General features: G+C 33.1%; 1 protein-coding gene across 1 annotated transcript; it reads left to right on the plus strand.

Annotated features, from left to right (window-relative positions):
* On the plus strand, positions 1 to 363 carry LOC100251257 (uncharacterized). Its single transcript, XM_002270565.1, has one exon. The coding sequence runs from the start codon at positions 1 to 3 to the stop codon at positions 361 to 363; it is 363 nt and encodes a 120-aa protein (XP_002270601.1).
* Positions 364 to 15860: the final 15497 nt, after the last annotated feature.

Consider the following 15860-nt stretch of genomic DNA (forward strand, 5'->3'; position numbering starts at 1 on the left):
ATGGGTTCATTCATGGAGCATGTTCTGCCAGGAACGCTGTTTCCAGCAGTGAGTTTGTGGCACATATGCAGCGCAATAGTGAGATTTGTGATGAACCCAAAGGGGTTTCAAGTTCGGGTTTTGAACCCAGTGTCTGGTTTTGATGGAAGACTTAGATACTTGGAGCTTTATGTGGTGGCAATCAGAGCTTTTATTGATATGTGCATAGAGTTTTTGTATTCAACTCATCTCAAGTTCTTTGTGAATGGGGTCTTGAACCCATCTCACACAAATGACTTTGAGCACTCTGGGATGCTTCTCATGTTCTTTATTTTCGGGGTCGTCGCCTTGTTCTCTCAGCAAACCGGGCTTGTTCAAAACTAAATAACCAATGCTCAATAGCCTTCACATAGCTTCGTTCTGCCCTCACATACTTCCGACGCATGACTTGTTTGAATGAGAGCGACTTTCATTGCCAAACAGTTACTTGGGGAACCGGTGACGTTACTCCTATTGCAGGATTGCTTGGCAAATCTCAATTCCAGATTCACTTAGGAGGGATCCTTGGCTGCTAATTAGAAGGCTTCAAGACAGAAGGAAGCGAAGAGTGATGACACCAGGGAAGTGACTCAATTATCTACTCTACACTTGCCTGCTCATGGCCCCAAAATTTCAGAAGTGGTCAAGAAGCTGGAAGACTGCAAGTTCTGAAATTGACCTAGCCTTTCAAATTGGGTTCCCCACATTGAAATAAGAGGCAGTAGCATGAGTTATCCTCCAGAATGGCTCTATTCTCTGCATGGTGCATGGCCACCTTTGGGCCATAGTGCCATTTCCCATTTCACCTTCTCTAATTTTGAAAATATTCTTTTAAATCCCTTTCTTCAAATAATTTTCTAGATCTTAGTTTGTTTTAAAATAATCTCAAACTCATCCATTTTTCATCCTTAGTTTTTTTCTTAGATTCCAAAAATCCATTCTTCAAAAAAAAAAAATTTTGCTGCCACTCTTCTTCTTAGCAAGCCATTTTCACATCTCTTTTGTTTTTTTTTTAAATGTTTTAAAATAAGCAAGAATCAAATTTTGTAATTCCTAATGATGGAATTTACGGATTTGGTTCATGCAAAATAAACAAGCTTTGGTGGGGGCCCTACATCAAATAAATTTGCTTTAAAATAAAAATGAATTTTGAATGAAATATCATGCGTGCTATTGGTGCTTCTTTATCTGTTTTGGTGACATGAGTGACATACTTTATGTTCATTACTATGCACTAATCTCATTTTGTGATAGCGCGTTGCCGTTTGCTGATCAGGTACGCATCCACTTCCACTTCAGTTATCCTCTATTGCATATCCTGATACTCATATGTGCATGATTTGATTTGAGTATTCATTGATTTTCTCTTTGATTGCCATGTCAGCTTCATTTTAGTAGTAGAGACCCGACTTTAGGGACTTAGAGGGGTGCTACGGTCTTTACCGTACCTTCTCGATAAGTAACCTAACCCCCGAACCCGATCCGATTTTCACAGACCGCCTTTTCCAAAATAAGGAGTCACACTTAGGGTTTTTCTTTCTTATTTTGTTTACCCTTTAAAAATAAAACAAAAATAAGTGGCGACTCCATGTCATTTTCAAATAATCAATAAAAACCAAATTTTCAAATAAAAATCGAGCTCGCCATCGAGTGGGAAACGCATTGAGCTGAAATGCGGGGTCCACAGCCGTTCATTGGAGACCATCACAGCATCTTAGAGCAGCCTTGCTCAAGAGATGACAGCCATTAGAGCATGCCAAGAGCAGATGTTGGCCACTCAGACTCAACACACTGCCATCTTAAGGCAACTCCAGCTTCATTTCGACCTGCCACCAGCTGTTGAACCCTCCACATCTACCACAGTAGTGCCACATTCTCATCCAATAGAGCCTCAGGCCCCAGCTGAAGCACCAGCTGAAGAAGCAGACCCATCTGCCTAGCCCCAGCACCACCCACTCATCAGATCAATATATTTATATCTACTGCTTTTGTTTTATGTATTTCATTTTTTTTTAGTTTGAAAGAAATCCCATTATTTTGGTACAATATTTGGGATTGCTTGTATTGCTTTTCTTTTGCATTGTACTCAAATGGATTCAAAGTAATACAAGTCTAATATTTCTTGTTAACAGTTAGCATTAATTTATCCTTATTTCCTTTTCTCACATATTCTATTCTTTTTTAAACATGTGGTTTCTCCAATCAGTATGCGAAATTGATATCACTCAGGAGGTACCACTTCCTCCCTTTAATTACAATCACTCATATCACATTGAGGACAATGCTTAGTTCAGTTGGGGGGGAATGAGGAAGGAAGTATGCTAAGTTAAAGGAAGTATGTTAAGTCATTTTGGTAATGCAATTATGTTGATAAATTAGTTGTAGTTTTTGCTTTTTATTTTTTTTACTCTATTCTCCATGAATTTTGAGGAAAAATTTTCAAATTAAAACAAGAGAAATTGAACTGTTGTTTTTCACTTAACTTAGACTATGGATTATGCTCACTAAAGTGGTTCAATTGTTGAAACTTCTATTGAAATTGAATTGAGTTCTTCCACTTTAAGCTATTCACACACTGTGCACATTAGATTCCGATTATAACATGAAAAGCTATTTCCCTCTTGACTTAGGATAATTTTGGGACTTGGTACATTTGACCTCATTTGATAAAATTGAAACACCCTGCAAAAGGCCAATGAGCCTTTGAAATAAAGAAAGTTGTTTGCTTGCCTTAAAACCCGAGCAAGGTCTGAGGGGTATATGGTGAAAATCTTTGAAGTCTGGTGCCCTAAGCCTTAATTGGTTGGGAGTCACCGACCTTAATGCTTGTTACAAGGGTGGATAGGTGGAGTTAGCATATGGTAGGTGTTTGGGTATTAGAAATTCATTCACAAAAGTCCGGGGAAAAATCCGAGTTAGTGGTTGAAAGATCCTTAAAACTTGATGCCCTAAACCTTAATTGGTTGGGAGTCATCGATGGACCCCCATTACATGGACAATTCAGAAAGAGTACCCCATAAAGTCTCTCTAAAAAAAAAAAAAAAGAGAAAGTGTGTTCTTTCTTTATTGATTTTGGTTAGTTTGCTAAGTGTTGAAAAGAGATAGGTTAGGGGGAGAGATTAGTTTACCATATTATTCTCGGAAGCTAAGGAACCAATACACATAGATTTTTGAGGAATAATAAAGTTTGGTTCTTTGAAAGTGGAAATGATTTTAAAACTTCAGTTTGCATAATGCATTCCCTTGATTGACAGTGTTTAGCATAGTTTGTTATAACTCTTGTTGAAATTTGGGTTTGTATTTCTTTAATGTTTCATGAGAGAATTAGATCATCATGCCACTTGAGAATTGTTTTTTATCAGCATGATGTTGTAAATTTTAGTATAAGTTACTTTTTATTTTCATTTTTCTCTCCTTTATTGCTAAGAGACTAGCAATATGTCGGTTGGGGGGAGTGATTACTACTCAAAAAGTGCTATTTGATAGCTTATAATTAATCCTTTTAAACACTTTTGAGTAGTAGTTTTGGCCTTTTAACTCAATTGGCATGTTAAGGACCCTTGAAAGCAATTTTAATCACTTTGTGTAAGTTTTGGTGTTTTTGTTAGTAATTTGATCACCAAAGCAATTCAAGATTGAGGAGAAGTATGAGGAATCTTGGGCAAAGCTTGGAATTCATTTGCCAAGAGTGAATCCGGAATGCAAGGAGAAAAAGTAAAGAGAATCTGCCATGAAGCATATTCTTGATGATAGTCGTAGCAACCACTTTTGGAGCACTTTCTGGAGTCCAATTGATGTATGTTATATACCATTTCAGAGCTCAGGAAGTCAACAATCCAATGCTTCAAACGGTGCGCAATTCGGAGTTGAAACGAAGAAGTTGCAGCCATTGCAAGCCAATCACTCCAAGCTGAAGGAAGCATTTTACAAAGTGTTGCGAAATCACCCTTTTGTTGCGAAGTGATTTCGCAGCCTTTTTGTACAGTAGGGTGTATTTCCTTCTGAAGTTGCCCGATATATGCCGCAAGCTGGAAGCTGAGAACATCAAGGTGGAAGCCAACTTCGCAGTCCTGCGAAAATAGCTTTTTGCTGCGAAGTGATTTCGCAGCCCTTCTTGAGTGTCTGCGAAATCTCGCAGACACCATTTTCTCTTGCGAAATGGTTCCTGGAGCATCCCGATATTTGCTACCGACATTGGGAGATATTTTGCATCAGATTTTTGTTGTCTAAATCCCAAAATACTCCTTGTAAGCCACCAATTACAAGATTCCTTAGCTTTTAAGTTAGTAAAAAGAGAAAATATCCATATAATAATTAGTTTTATATTATGTTCATATAAATCCCTCTCGGGAGCCTGTTCTCGAGAGGGAATCCTTTTGAAAAGTTTTGGGAAAGCAAGTAAAGTTCAGGCCCTTTGTTTTGCCTTACCTTCTCACTTTGTATTTTTATTTTCTTACTAAGTTATGAACTCTCTGAGGAGTTTTCCCCAGAGAATGAGTAACTAAACCTCTAATTCCTTGGAGCTAAGGTTGTCGGGGAAGGTTCCAAGTGCAAGAATGCAAAGCTTTGTGGTTTTAGCAAGTAATGAAGAGGAAGTGAAATCCTTAGTGATTTCTATGTTTTTAGTTAACTTAAAACACCTTAGAGTCACCTGGGCCAACACTTGGTAAGACAAGTGATTTCCAACCATGGAGATGCACTAGTTTACCCCTTGCGAGCCTCTGGGAGGTGACTTTAAGGTAGGATTTTCTGGAATTGCCAACACTTGGTAAGCTTTTGGACTCCAAGGAGACATCCATTAGTTATCTCTTGCGAGCTTGAGAAGGGAAGTCCAAGGTTAAAGATCACCTTGAATGGTTAAGGCTTAGTGAGAGGCTTAAACCATTGCAAGTTGCATCAGTGAGAGAATTAAAGTTGAAATCTAATTAAAGGATGTATCTGTACAACGCCGGTTAGAGAATTGACTATATGTTGAATCTCTAATGCGAGGAAATGAACCATCTGATCGAAGCTATGTCTTTTGCATGAGGAACCACCCCAGTGAACCTGACTCTCCAAGGAATGCTTTTCTTCCTAAGTTATTCCCATTACTTGTTTTGTTAGTTAGTTTAAATCTAAATCTTTGCTAATCAAAGTTTGTATTTTATTTCTTGAGCTAACCTTGAAATGAAACACTAGCAATTCACTTTGAATTGATATCATTGATAATTTGGAAACCCTTCCCAGTGAACGATCCTAAAGCCGTTATACTATAGTGGCTTTTTCTTTGCTACCCTAGTATATGGTGTAATAGGTTATAAATTTTGTTGATTACTCCCTCAATCAAGGAGCACCAGTTGGACACGAATCAGCTGAGACACCAAGTGGGCACGAATCAATAACATATACCTATTGTGATAATAATCTAATGTTTATTATTAAAACATCTTATTTTCATACAAAGATTTAATAAAACCCATATTAATTATCGTTAATAATATAACTAAAAATAAAAAAATTATATTAATGAGGGTAAGAGATAAAAAGAAATGAAATAAGAAAATAAAATTTAAATTACAAATAAATTGAAATTTCATAAAATGCTAGATTTGGGTTGGACTTAAAAAATATAAAATTATAACTATTCTATTTTTTTTTCATTTTTCTAGAAAGATAGATAAAAATATTTTTACTTTTTTGTTATTTAAAATTTGAAATATATATATATATATATTGTGGATGGATTTTGAATCATATAACTCAATTAAGTTAACCAATCTAAGTCTAAATTGATCGACCTAAACTCAACCTGTGCATAGAAAAATAAGATTAGGTTGAGTTAAGTTAAATATTTTTGGTTAGAGGATGACATGGGTTTGAGTTGGGTTGATTGTTTCTTAATTCAAGTTAGGCTCGGGTTGGCTATCAACCTGACCCAATCTGTCCAAGGTCCTAGATTTTACGAAAAACTTGTCTTCTTGTAAATTGATAACAAAATATGAAAATAAAGTCATAATTGAAAAAAAAATCAAAAAAGGAAGAAAATATTGGTTTCCATTCAAAATTCATTGTTATGTAAATAGTTTCATATGGAAATAAAATGACATAGAGAAATAATGAAAGAAGAGAGAATAAGTTAGTTGTTTGGCCCCTTTTATTTGCTCATAAATCCTTATTTGTAAATTAAGAGCAATATAAATATGGTAATAGTGTAAACATGGTAATAGGATTATCATCCATAAAGTACCATAAATGTTTATAACATTTTTTGGATGATAACAATTTTTTAGAATATATCTCAATAAAATCTTACAAGGAAAAATTGTTGTGAAGGGAAAAGTGTATGATATCCTTTTAATGCTTTTGGACTATTAAGATTGTCTCGTCAAAAACATTGCAAATAAAGCCAATAGGACAAAACTTAGATGAAGAGAAAAAATAGTACAATGTGGTAAAATTTGCGAAAACTAGCTCCAGAGCTTGAACCACAAGTCTTCAATTAGTTAAATTTGGATTCTAAGGTTCCAATAGATCTTTACAAACACTTCAAGTAATCAAGGGTAGCTCAAAAACTTTTTCTCATGAGAATAAATGAGGATGAATTTTTGAACTCTAATCTTAGTTGCAAGTGAGCCTCTCAATACAAATGAAAACTAAGGACTTGAAGGTGCATAAAAGATATAATAGCAAGTTTAGAATTGAAAGCATTTGAAAAAGAGCTTTAAATGAGAGAAAATTGTTTTTCAATTGAATGTTGTAAGTCTCATATCCATAAATACTCTTAAACACTTCAATTTATAGTTTTCTAACTCAGGATTCCCAAAAACCAATAAAAATGGCTTGATTAGTTGAGCAAATGGTTTGACTGGTTCACTAGCTGTTGTACATTTAATGCACAAATAGGTGATTGTTGGGATTCAAACCCTTAATTGGTTTGACCGATCCTTGATTGGTTGAGGTTTTGCCTCAATTGTTGAACACATTTATTGGAAAAAAAAAAAGAGAGACTACAAAATGCACCTTGAGTGATTGAGCCCAACTAGTTTAATTGATTCCTCCTTACCTCAATCAATTGCATTGTAAAGTGCATAAAGAGACCAGTTTGAGGCTTGGAACCTCAGCAACTTGTGTTCAACACCACAAAACCCTTTAAAACAAGTTTGAGAAGAATTGGACTTAAAATTTTATTAAAAACATGAAATCATCATTTTTTTAAAAAAAAAATTGATCATTTTAAGTTCAAATATGGATGATTTTAAAACTTTAAGTGCATGAAAATTTATACTCAATTGTACTAGCAAGTGAGAACCTTGCAATAAGTCGTACATCACTTTGAGTCATTAAAGTAGCCAAAATCTTCATTGCATTTATCTTCTTTCATAATTGTTTAAACTTTCTTTAAATTTTCAAAGGTACACCCAAAATAATTAGCTTGATTTGAATTCTTAGTAACCTTAACTTTATATTATAATCATCAAAACTTAATTAGGAGAACTCTTAGACTAAAAACATCCTTATTTATCTGTACCCACCACCAATCTTAACTTTGTTTTGTAATCATCGAAACTCAGTTGGGAAAGCTCATGGGTTAACAACATTGTTATTAACCTATACCCACCCCCATGTTGATATATATAATTGTACTTTCAATATATACAAGATGTATAGTACACAAACTAAGAGCTATGGAAGACTAAAAGTGCTCCAAATAGGACTGATTTCAATAAACATCTATCAGCACAAAAAAGGATGGCATTCTAGTACTCAAAAGACTAATTTATTTGACATAATTAAAGATGAGATAAAAATCAGGGCAAAAACCTATAACATATGCAAGATGTCTAAAACACATTTCCAAAAGAAACACAACTCAAAAATAAAAAAATAAAAAATAAAATAAAATAAAAAAATAATAAACAACATGCAAAGATTGATTTATTTGACAAGGTTAGAGATGAGACAAAAATCAAGAAAAAAAAATCTCTAGCATGTATAAAATGTCTATAACACATTTCAAAAGCCAAAGGAGCCAAAACATACACCATATTGTACAAGTTTCACTAAAACATCTTATAGCTCAAAAACAAGGGTAGCAAACAAGCATGCAAAAGATTGATTTACTTAACAAGATTAAAGGTGGGATCAAAATTAGGGCAAAAATTCTCTAGCATATATGAGATATCTAATAAGATTAAAGATGAGATAAAAATTAGAACAAAAATTCTCTAGCATATACAAGATGTTTAGAGCACATTTCAAAAGCCAAAGGAGCCCAAACATACACCATATGATACATATTTCATAAAACATCTCACAACTAAAAAACATGACAACACAACAAGCATGGAAAGATTAACTTATTCTATAAGCATAGTAACAAATTTTGCAAGAAGTACAAAGCTCCCAAGTTTATGTAGAATATCTAGACCAAAGTCCAAGCCTTAAAAATAAATTTTAAAAGGAAGAAATAAGATTGATTTATAAAAAAATTTCAGTATGAAAAAATAGAGCAACAAACAAGCATTTAGGAAAACCAGATTATTCAACAAGCTTGGGAAAGAGCTTTTCAACATGCCAAAAATTCTTTGACACATTCAAGATGTCCAAAATAAATTTCAAGTCTAAAAAATAATTTAGAATAATGAAAATAGTTTAGATTTATAAAAACATTTTGACACCCAAAAATAGGACAATAAGTAGTCAATATTCTACAATCAAGAGATGTGGGCTTTAACACGCCCAAATTATTTTTCATCGACAACCAAACATTCTAGCCCTTTAATGAGCATATGGAAAGAGATTCACAAAGGCAAAGAAGAACCCCATTAATTTCATATTTGTAAAGATAATCCATGTCTTTGAAATAAAAAAAAAGTTGAAAATCAAATATTTAGAAAATGAGTGATGTTGGCTATAATATGGACTATAGATCAACTACAAGGCTCTCACTCCTTCCCAACCCTTGAATGAACATGGAATTAAGTTCACAAGAGGTATAGAATGTCTAATTTAGTAAAAAGGGAACTTGAATACAAGATTCTACAATCAATTTTAAAGAGAAAGCCAAAAAAGACAAAAAGAGATCCAAAGAGCATTTTATAGAAAAAGATTTCACCAAACAACAAGCACATGTGGCTCTAAACTTGCAATTTCAAAATTAGTCAAAAACACCTCTAAAAATCATCAAAGATTCTAAACCAAAATAAGCTCAATATCATGTTACAAGTCAATGGGCATCTAAAAGAAAAGAAAAAACTAAGAAATAAGCAAAATCCAACCAAGCAAGAATTGAAAAACAATTGGAAAAATGATTTAGTCATATGAACAAACATCTAGCAAACTCTCAAATTGACAAAAATGAAACATAGTAGTTTAGAATTTGAAAATGAAGATAAATACCCAAAATAAAGGATGTGGCCTTTCAGTATCCACAACCCTTATAATCACCATCTTAAGAATCAATAAATGAACGAAAAGAAACCAAGATTAAAAAAAAAAGACGAAATAAAGGAGAACTCACCAAAAAAAACTCCTCTCAAGTAGGTTACTTAGTTTCTAGTATGCTCAAACTTCTTCTCCAAGCCAAGTTCACCTCCAAATCTTTCAATCTTCTCTTCTCTTCTCTTTCTTCTCTCTCTCAAAATGAGTGGGTTTTTATCCTTATAAAATCAAGAGAGAACTACTAAAAATGACATTAAAAAGGCAAAAAACAAAAAATAAAATAAAAATAAAAAAACAAAAACAAAACAAAGGTTAAAAGACTTATTTCATGCAGATGAAGCCATATTTGAGCTTCAAATGCACTAAAACTTTAGGGACTCCTAGGGTGCCATTAAATTCACATTGTGGATCTAAAACTCTGTCCAAAAAATCTCCAAAAGTGGCTTAAAAAATCAATGCCAAGGTAAAGTAAGGACATAAAGTGGAAGGGAGAAGACACCAAGTAAGATAAAAAAAAAAAAAAAAGCATGTGCTATGAGAAGAAAATGCAGGGTCTATAGTTAAGTACCAAAAAACATGACTATAGTGACTTACCTAAACCCTACCCTTATACATTGAAAAACTTTCCTTAATTTTGTTTGTATATCAATGTCCAACAAAGGGATGTGAATGAATTAGAAGGATGACTTGTCTTGGTTATTAAGATGAGTTTTCCATAGTAAGTGCACTAGTGTTTATGGTTACACATTGGACAAGACTTATGATAAATCATGACATTAGCTATTAGGTAGTCATGACCTCACTATTCTATTATACTATATGTGTTCTTAACCTTGAGAGGATACTAAGCTAGTGTTAAGGTCTTCAATAACTTTAACCTACAGGTGAGACTTTAAGGTGGTCATATAGTCCCTATAGATTAGGTCACTATTGACCTAGGCAAGTAATACAAGTATACTCAAGACAGATATCATGATATCTCATGGGTTTAAGACAACATGTTGATTGGAGCCAAAATGTGTGCTTTAATAGCACATATTCAATATGATTTGTGCACCAAAGGACGCTCAAATAAGCCAACTTGAATTTAATCGATGCTAAGGCCCTAGTCATGAGTTTAACTTATATTTTGGAGGTTTATCTCAAGTTCAAGGGAAGAAAAGGGTGCAAGTTGAATCACTTTAGATTTTGAAATATCAAGAAATGGTTTAATGAGGAAATAAGCGAGTCAAGACTCATGGACCATAAGGAAAGGTAAGAAAAGGATATCATGAGTTTGGGAGATGATAAATGACCATTATGAAGTAAGAAAGAAGGCCATAAAACATGGGAAATGAGGCATGAATCAAGATTCAGCTGCATGGAAATTTAGAACTCAAAATCTGGTGGCAACATGTACTCCGAATTTGAGAACAAATTTGGAGTACTTCCCGAAGTCCATTTTAGGCATACTATATATCATTTCGAAGTTTGGTAAGTCAGAAGTCCAACGCTTCAAACAATGTACAAATCGAAGCTAAAATGAAGAGCTTATATCCATTTAAAGACAACTATACAAAGTTGAAGGGTCGTTTCAAAATTCAACTTATGAATTCAAAGTCCAATTTGAAATGACCCCAATTTCAAATTCACCCACTTCCACTTTGATGTTTTGCCTCCTTTACCTCGGGAATTGCATCTTGGGCACTCCATCTGCTTAAGTGGGCCCCACATGACTAGATATTATTATTTTATTATTTTTTTAGTCATTTTTAGGTAATTATTTTCTAGTAAGTGGCCAATGAGAGTGTGCCACATGTTAGGTAATTGATGATATTATATAAACTCTCTTAGTTCTACGTTTTAGAGATCTTGGATATTTTTCTGAAGAATTGGGCATTGAAGGTGGAAGAAGACGAGAACTTTGATTTATTTTCTTTTTCATCTTTATTAAATATATTGTTTTAAGTTTCTTTTGATTCAAATTATGGATTTTTTACCCAATTGTGAATTGTGAATGTGACATCACCTCCAAGAGAGGCTAAGAAGCCAACTTGGGGCTTGAAACATGAAAACCTAAAGGTTAGGGAACCTATAGGGTCAATGGGTAAATTATTATAACAATGAGATTAATTATTGGTTGGATGACAATTTATCAGTTTTTTTTTTTATCCTATCCTTGTGAGTTAGTTTAGGGAATGATACAGTAGGTTATTACCCGATACTAGTGATTCTTGATGATTCTTGATCATTAGTTATCCTCATCTTTCTATCGTTATTTGCCCTAAAACAAAGCTATAAGGAGTAGGAAAGATTAAAAATCCAAATCTTAAATTGGTAATAAATTTCATTCATTTGATGGTTTTAGGAATCTGTTTTAAAAAAGAAAAACTAGGTTTCAAATGCAATTTTGAGTTATAGAACTCAAGTTGATTGCAAACGGCCAAGAATCCCAAAACCCTAAGATCACCTTACTTAAGAAACCTTTGTTCTCTTTATTTCTATACCTTAAGTTGGATTGTGAAAAACCCCCAACTTGAATTGATTGAATTAAAAATCAATATTCATTTTGTTATTAATTTAGTTTCATTCACTTAATCCCATTTCATAAAAGATAATTCCCAATTTTTTTTTTCACTTTAAGATTTAAACAAAAATAATTCATTTATTATAGTATTAACAATTTCCATAAGCCAGTCCTTGAGGACGATACCAGGAGTACTACAAAACCCATAGTGACTATTTCTCTAGTTTTTCTTGACTACAGTTGTCATGTAAAAAGGCTAAGTGTTTTGGTATAACAGAGAATTTCGATCACTTATCCCTTTAGATTATCCTAAGGACATGTGATTAGAAAATCTATGGTCATAGTAATTTCTTAATTAGAATTTGACATATGTTTTTGCAGAGATGAGGCTTATCAATTGGTCATATAATAGGAGGACCTGAGATTCAAGGATGATCGAGATAATCTTGAGAGATTGATATCATTCACCTTGTTAAATTATTGGTAATAATTTATACGGACCTACATATAGTGGATAATAGGTCATAGACCTAAGATTAATTTTTTATTTTAATATTGTAGGATACTGGATTACGATTGACTCTTTATAGTAGGATGTTGAGTCAACTTCATAATTAAATTTTAAAGGAATCAATATTTTCCTATGGTCCCAATGGTCCCTACTTGAACTCATATTATTTTTTAGCACATTTATAAAGGGATATTTGGATTTTTAATTCATATATGTGTATAAGAGCATTCAAGTAAATACACAAAGTTGCATAACAGCTTACGAATGATCTTTCTAGATTGGGTTAATTAATTAAGTGGAGCCCACTAAATCTAATTAATTAATGAAAACTCAGGTAGACTAGATTAAGTGACTCAAACTCAAGATGAGGTCAGGTCACTTAAGCTTATAAGGAAGCCTTTATACACTCCCATAGGAGTTAAGGCTTTTAACACTTCTACCATTTATATTTCCAAAGAGAGGAACAACCCTAGCCTCTATCTCTCTAGAGAGGATTCCACCTCCTCACATGCTAAGATCTAGGAAAGAGAGTCATTGGATAAAAGACTTTCTGGTCTTTGAGATCTATATCAACTCTTCATTGAATGATTTTGATTTAAGAACATCCATATCACAAGTATATATAACACTCATTATTTAGATCTAAAGTTTTTATATTTATATTACTTCATTTATTTAGATCAAGAGAGCTCCTAAGATAGTTTCACATGCTACCTAACAATATAAGGCAAGGAATGGAAAAATCCAAACATTGGCTGAAGCCACTTAAGCTCACAAAGTCTATATAGACCCCCTTAGGGGTTTAGAGTTAGACATTATTCTTTTGCATCCCTACACAAAAAGAAGACCACCCATTTCTAGTGCCATGGAGCAAGTAGGTGGAGGATTCATGGGTTTTAGTTCCTCTTCATTAACTAAATTTGATCTTAAAACATCTAGATCAAAGGTCTATTTTTCAAATGTGTTTTTGTTGCTATTAAACTTAGTATTCCTAGTATGATATATGCATCCATCCTATGATCTAAACCAAAATACAAAGACTTGGCTTAGGGTACAAGCAAATGAGACTTTAAATATGACCCTTTTGACATAATATTTTATTTTAAGTAATTAAAAATATATTCTTACTTAAGAATAAATTTGTAAAATTTTAAAGATTCAATTATTTTTCCTATCCAATATTAGCTATCATATGCATCAAATTAACTAAATAGTTAATCATCATAATAAAATAATTATTTATTATTTATTGTTTGTACTAAGTAATTTTTAGTAATTGATCATGAGACAAATACTCTTTAATATTTGTTTTTTAAGATAATATTACATTTTATTTCACCAATTTGTTTTATCAAAACTCTACACTCTTCGAATGCCAAAATCTATTTCGGTGATTGAACACATCAACACCCTGAAAACTCTATTCCCTCAACTATTAGCTATGGAACATAATATAGAAGATAAGGAATGTGTTGAACTTTTACTCCAAAGTCTACTTGATTCATATGATCATCTCATCATAAATATGGCCAATGGTGCTTGGAAGACAATGTTAGTCTTTAATGATGTTACAGTTGTTATCCTTGGGGAAGAAAGTAGGCGTAAAAACAAAGAAAAAAAAATATCTTCTCAACAAACTGAGGCTCTAATTATCTCTAGAGGAATATCAATATAACATGTTTCTAATAAGAGTAAACAGAACAAATCAAAGTCTTAAGGTAAGAAGAAAGTTAAATATTGTCACTGTGGAAATCAAAGGCATATAAAAAGGGAGTGTTGGCACTACAAAGGAGGGGTAGAGAAAAACGTGAAAGGGAAAGAATCTAAGTCATCAAATACTCATAGTTATATAGCAAGTACTTCAGATGAAAGAGAAATCTTATGCAATAATGCAACAACATTTACGGAAGACAAAAAGGGATTTGTTAAAGTTTGGTTAGTTGACTCAACAACAACATGACATATCACTTCTCTTAGAGAATGGTTTCACCAATGTGAATCTATCTCAGGAGGATCATTGTACTTAGATAAATGATCATGCCTTGGAGATTGTTGGTATTGGATCCATCAAAGTAAAGATAGATGATGGTATGATTCACGCTATTCTAGATATACAACATGTGAAGGGCTTAAAGAAGAATTTGCTATCAATGGGATAATTGGATGACCTTAGGTATGAATTCCATGCTAAAAGGGGAATCATGAAGGTTATCAGAGAAACACTTGTGGTGATGAAGGCAGAGAAGATTGATGCAAATTTGCATATGTTACATGAGAGGACATATCAGGAGGCAAAGACTTATATTACAAAATTTAGAGAAGAATTGAAAATAAGGTGGCATCACAAACTTAGTCACATGTCAAAAAATGGATTGAAAATCCTTTCTAAACAAGAGTTATTTTTTGGACTCAAATTTGTAAGTCTACCATTTTGTGAGCATTGTGTTATCAACAACTAGCATAGATTAAGATTTAATATATCTACTAAAAGAACTAAGGGCATTCTAGACTTAGTTCATTCTAATGTTTGGGAATCATTAGTCACATCTCTTGGAGGCACAAACTATTTGGTATTGTTTGTAAATGATTACTCCAAAAGATGTTAGGTGTGCCTATCAAGAGAATGTCAAATGTTTTTCCAGTATTCAAAACCTTTACAGCGTAGAAAGAACATGAAATGGGAAAGAAGATTAAATGTTTGAGGATAGACAATGGAGGAAAATTTTATAGCTAGGAGTTTGATGCATTTTGTTGTCAAGAAGACATACAATGACCAAAAAAAAACTATTGCTTATATTCCATAACAAAATGACGTAACAAAGCAGACAAATAGAACTCTCATAGAAATAATGAGAGTTATGTTGAAGACAGTAGAACTACCCAAAACATATTAAGTCGAAGCAACCAAAACTGTCTCCTATATAATTAATAGGTTCCCATCAACAACAATTGAGATTAAGACACTTGTGGAGATGTGGATTGGTAAGCCCGTGAACTATTCTTCCTTACACATATTTAGGTGTCCTACTTATGTGATGTATAATGACCAAGAAAGAACAAATCAAGATTCAAAATCTAGAAAATGCATATTCTTGGGGTACGTTGATGGAGTAAAGGGGTATTACCTGTGGGATCCCATTGCTCACAAGGTTGTCATCAACAAAAATGTCATCTTTATAGAAGACATGCTACAAAGTGAAGAAGTAGATATCACACTGATGAAAAATGTAGATATTATAAGTTTTATTGGAAACAAATAGTCAAAACAAAAATAGTTAGAATCTTTTAAAGTAGTTCTAAAGCATGATGAAGAAGTATTAATTGAGTTTGAGATACCTGAAGTGTGGTGGTCAATCCGAGAAATAGGAAAACCTTCCTAGCACTCAAAGTTTGTTATGACAATCG

Source organism: Vitis vinifera, chromosome 6 (assembly GCF_030704535.1).
Source record: "Vitis vinifera cultivar Pinot Noir 40024 chromosome 6, ASM3070453v1".
NCBI lineage: Eukaryota > Viridiplantae > Streptophyta > Magnoliopsida > Vitales > Vitaceae > Vitis > Vitis vinifera.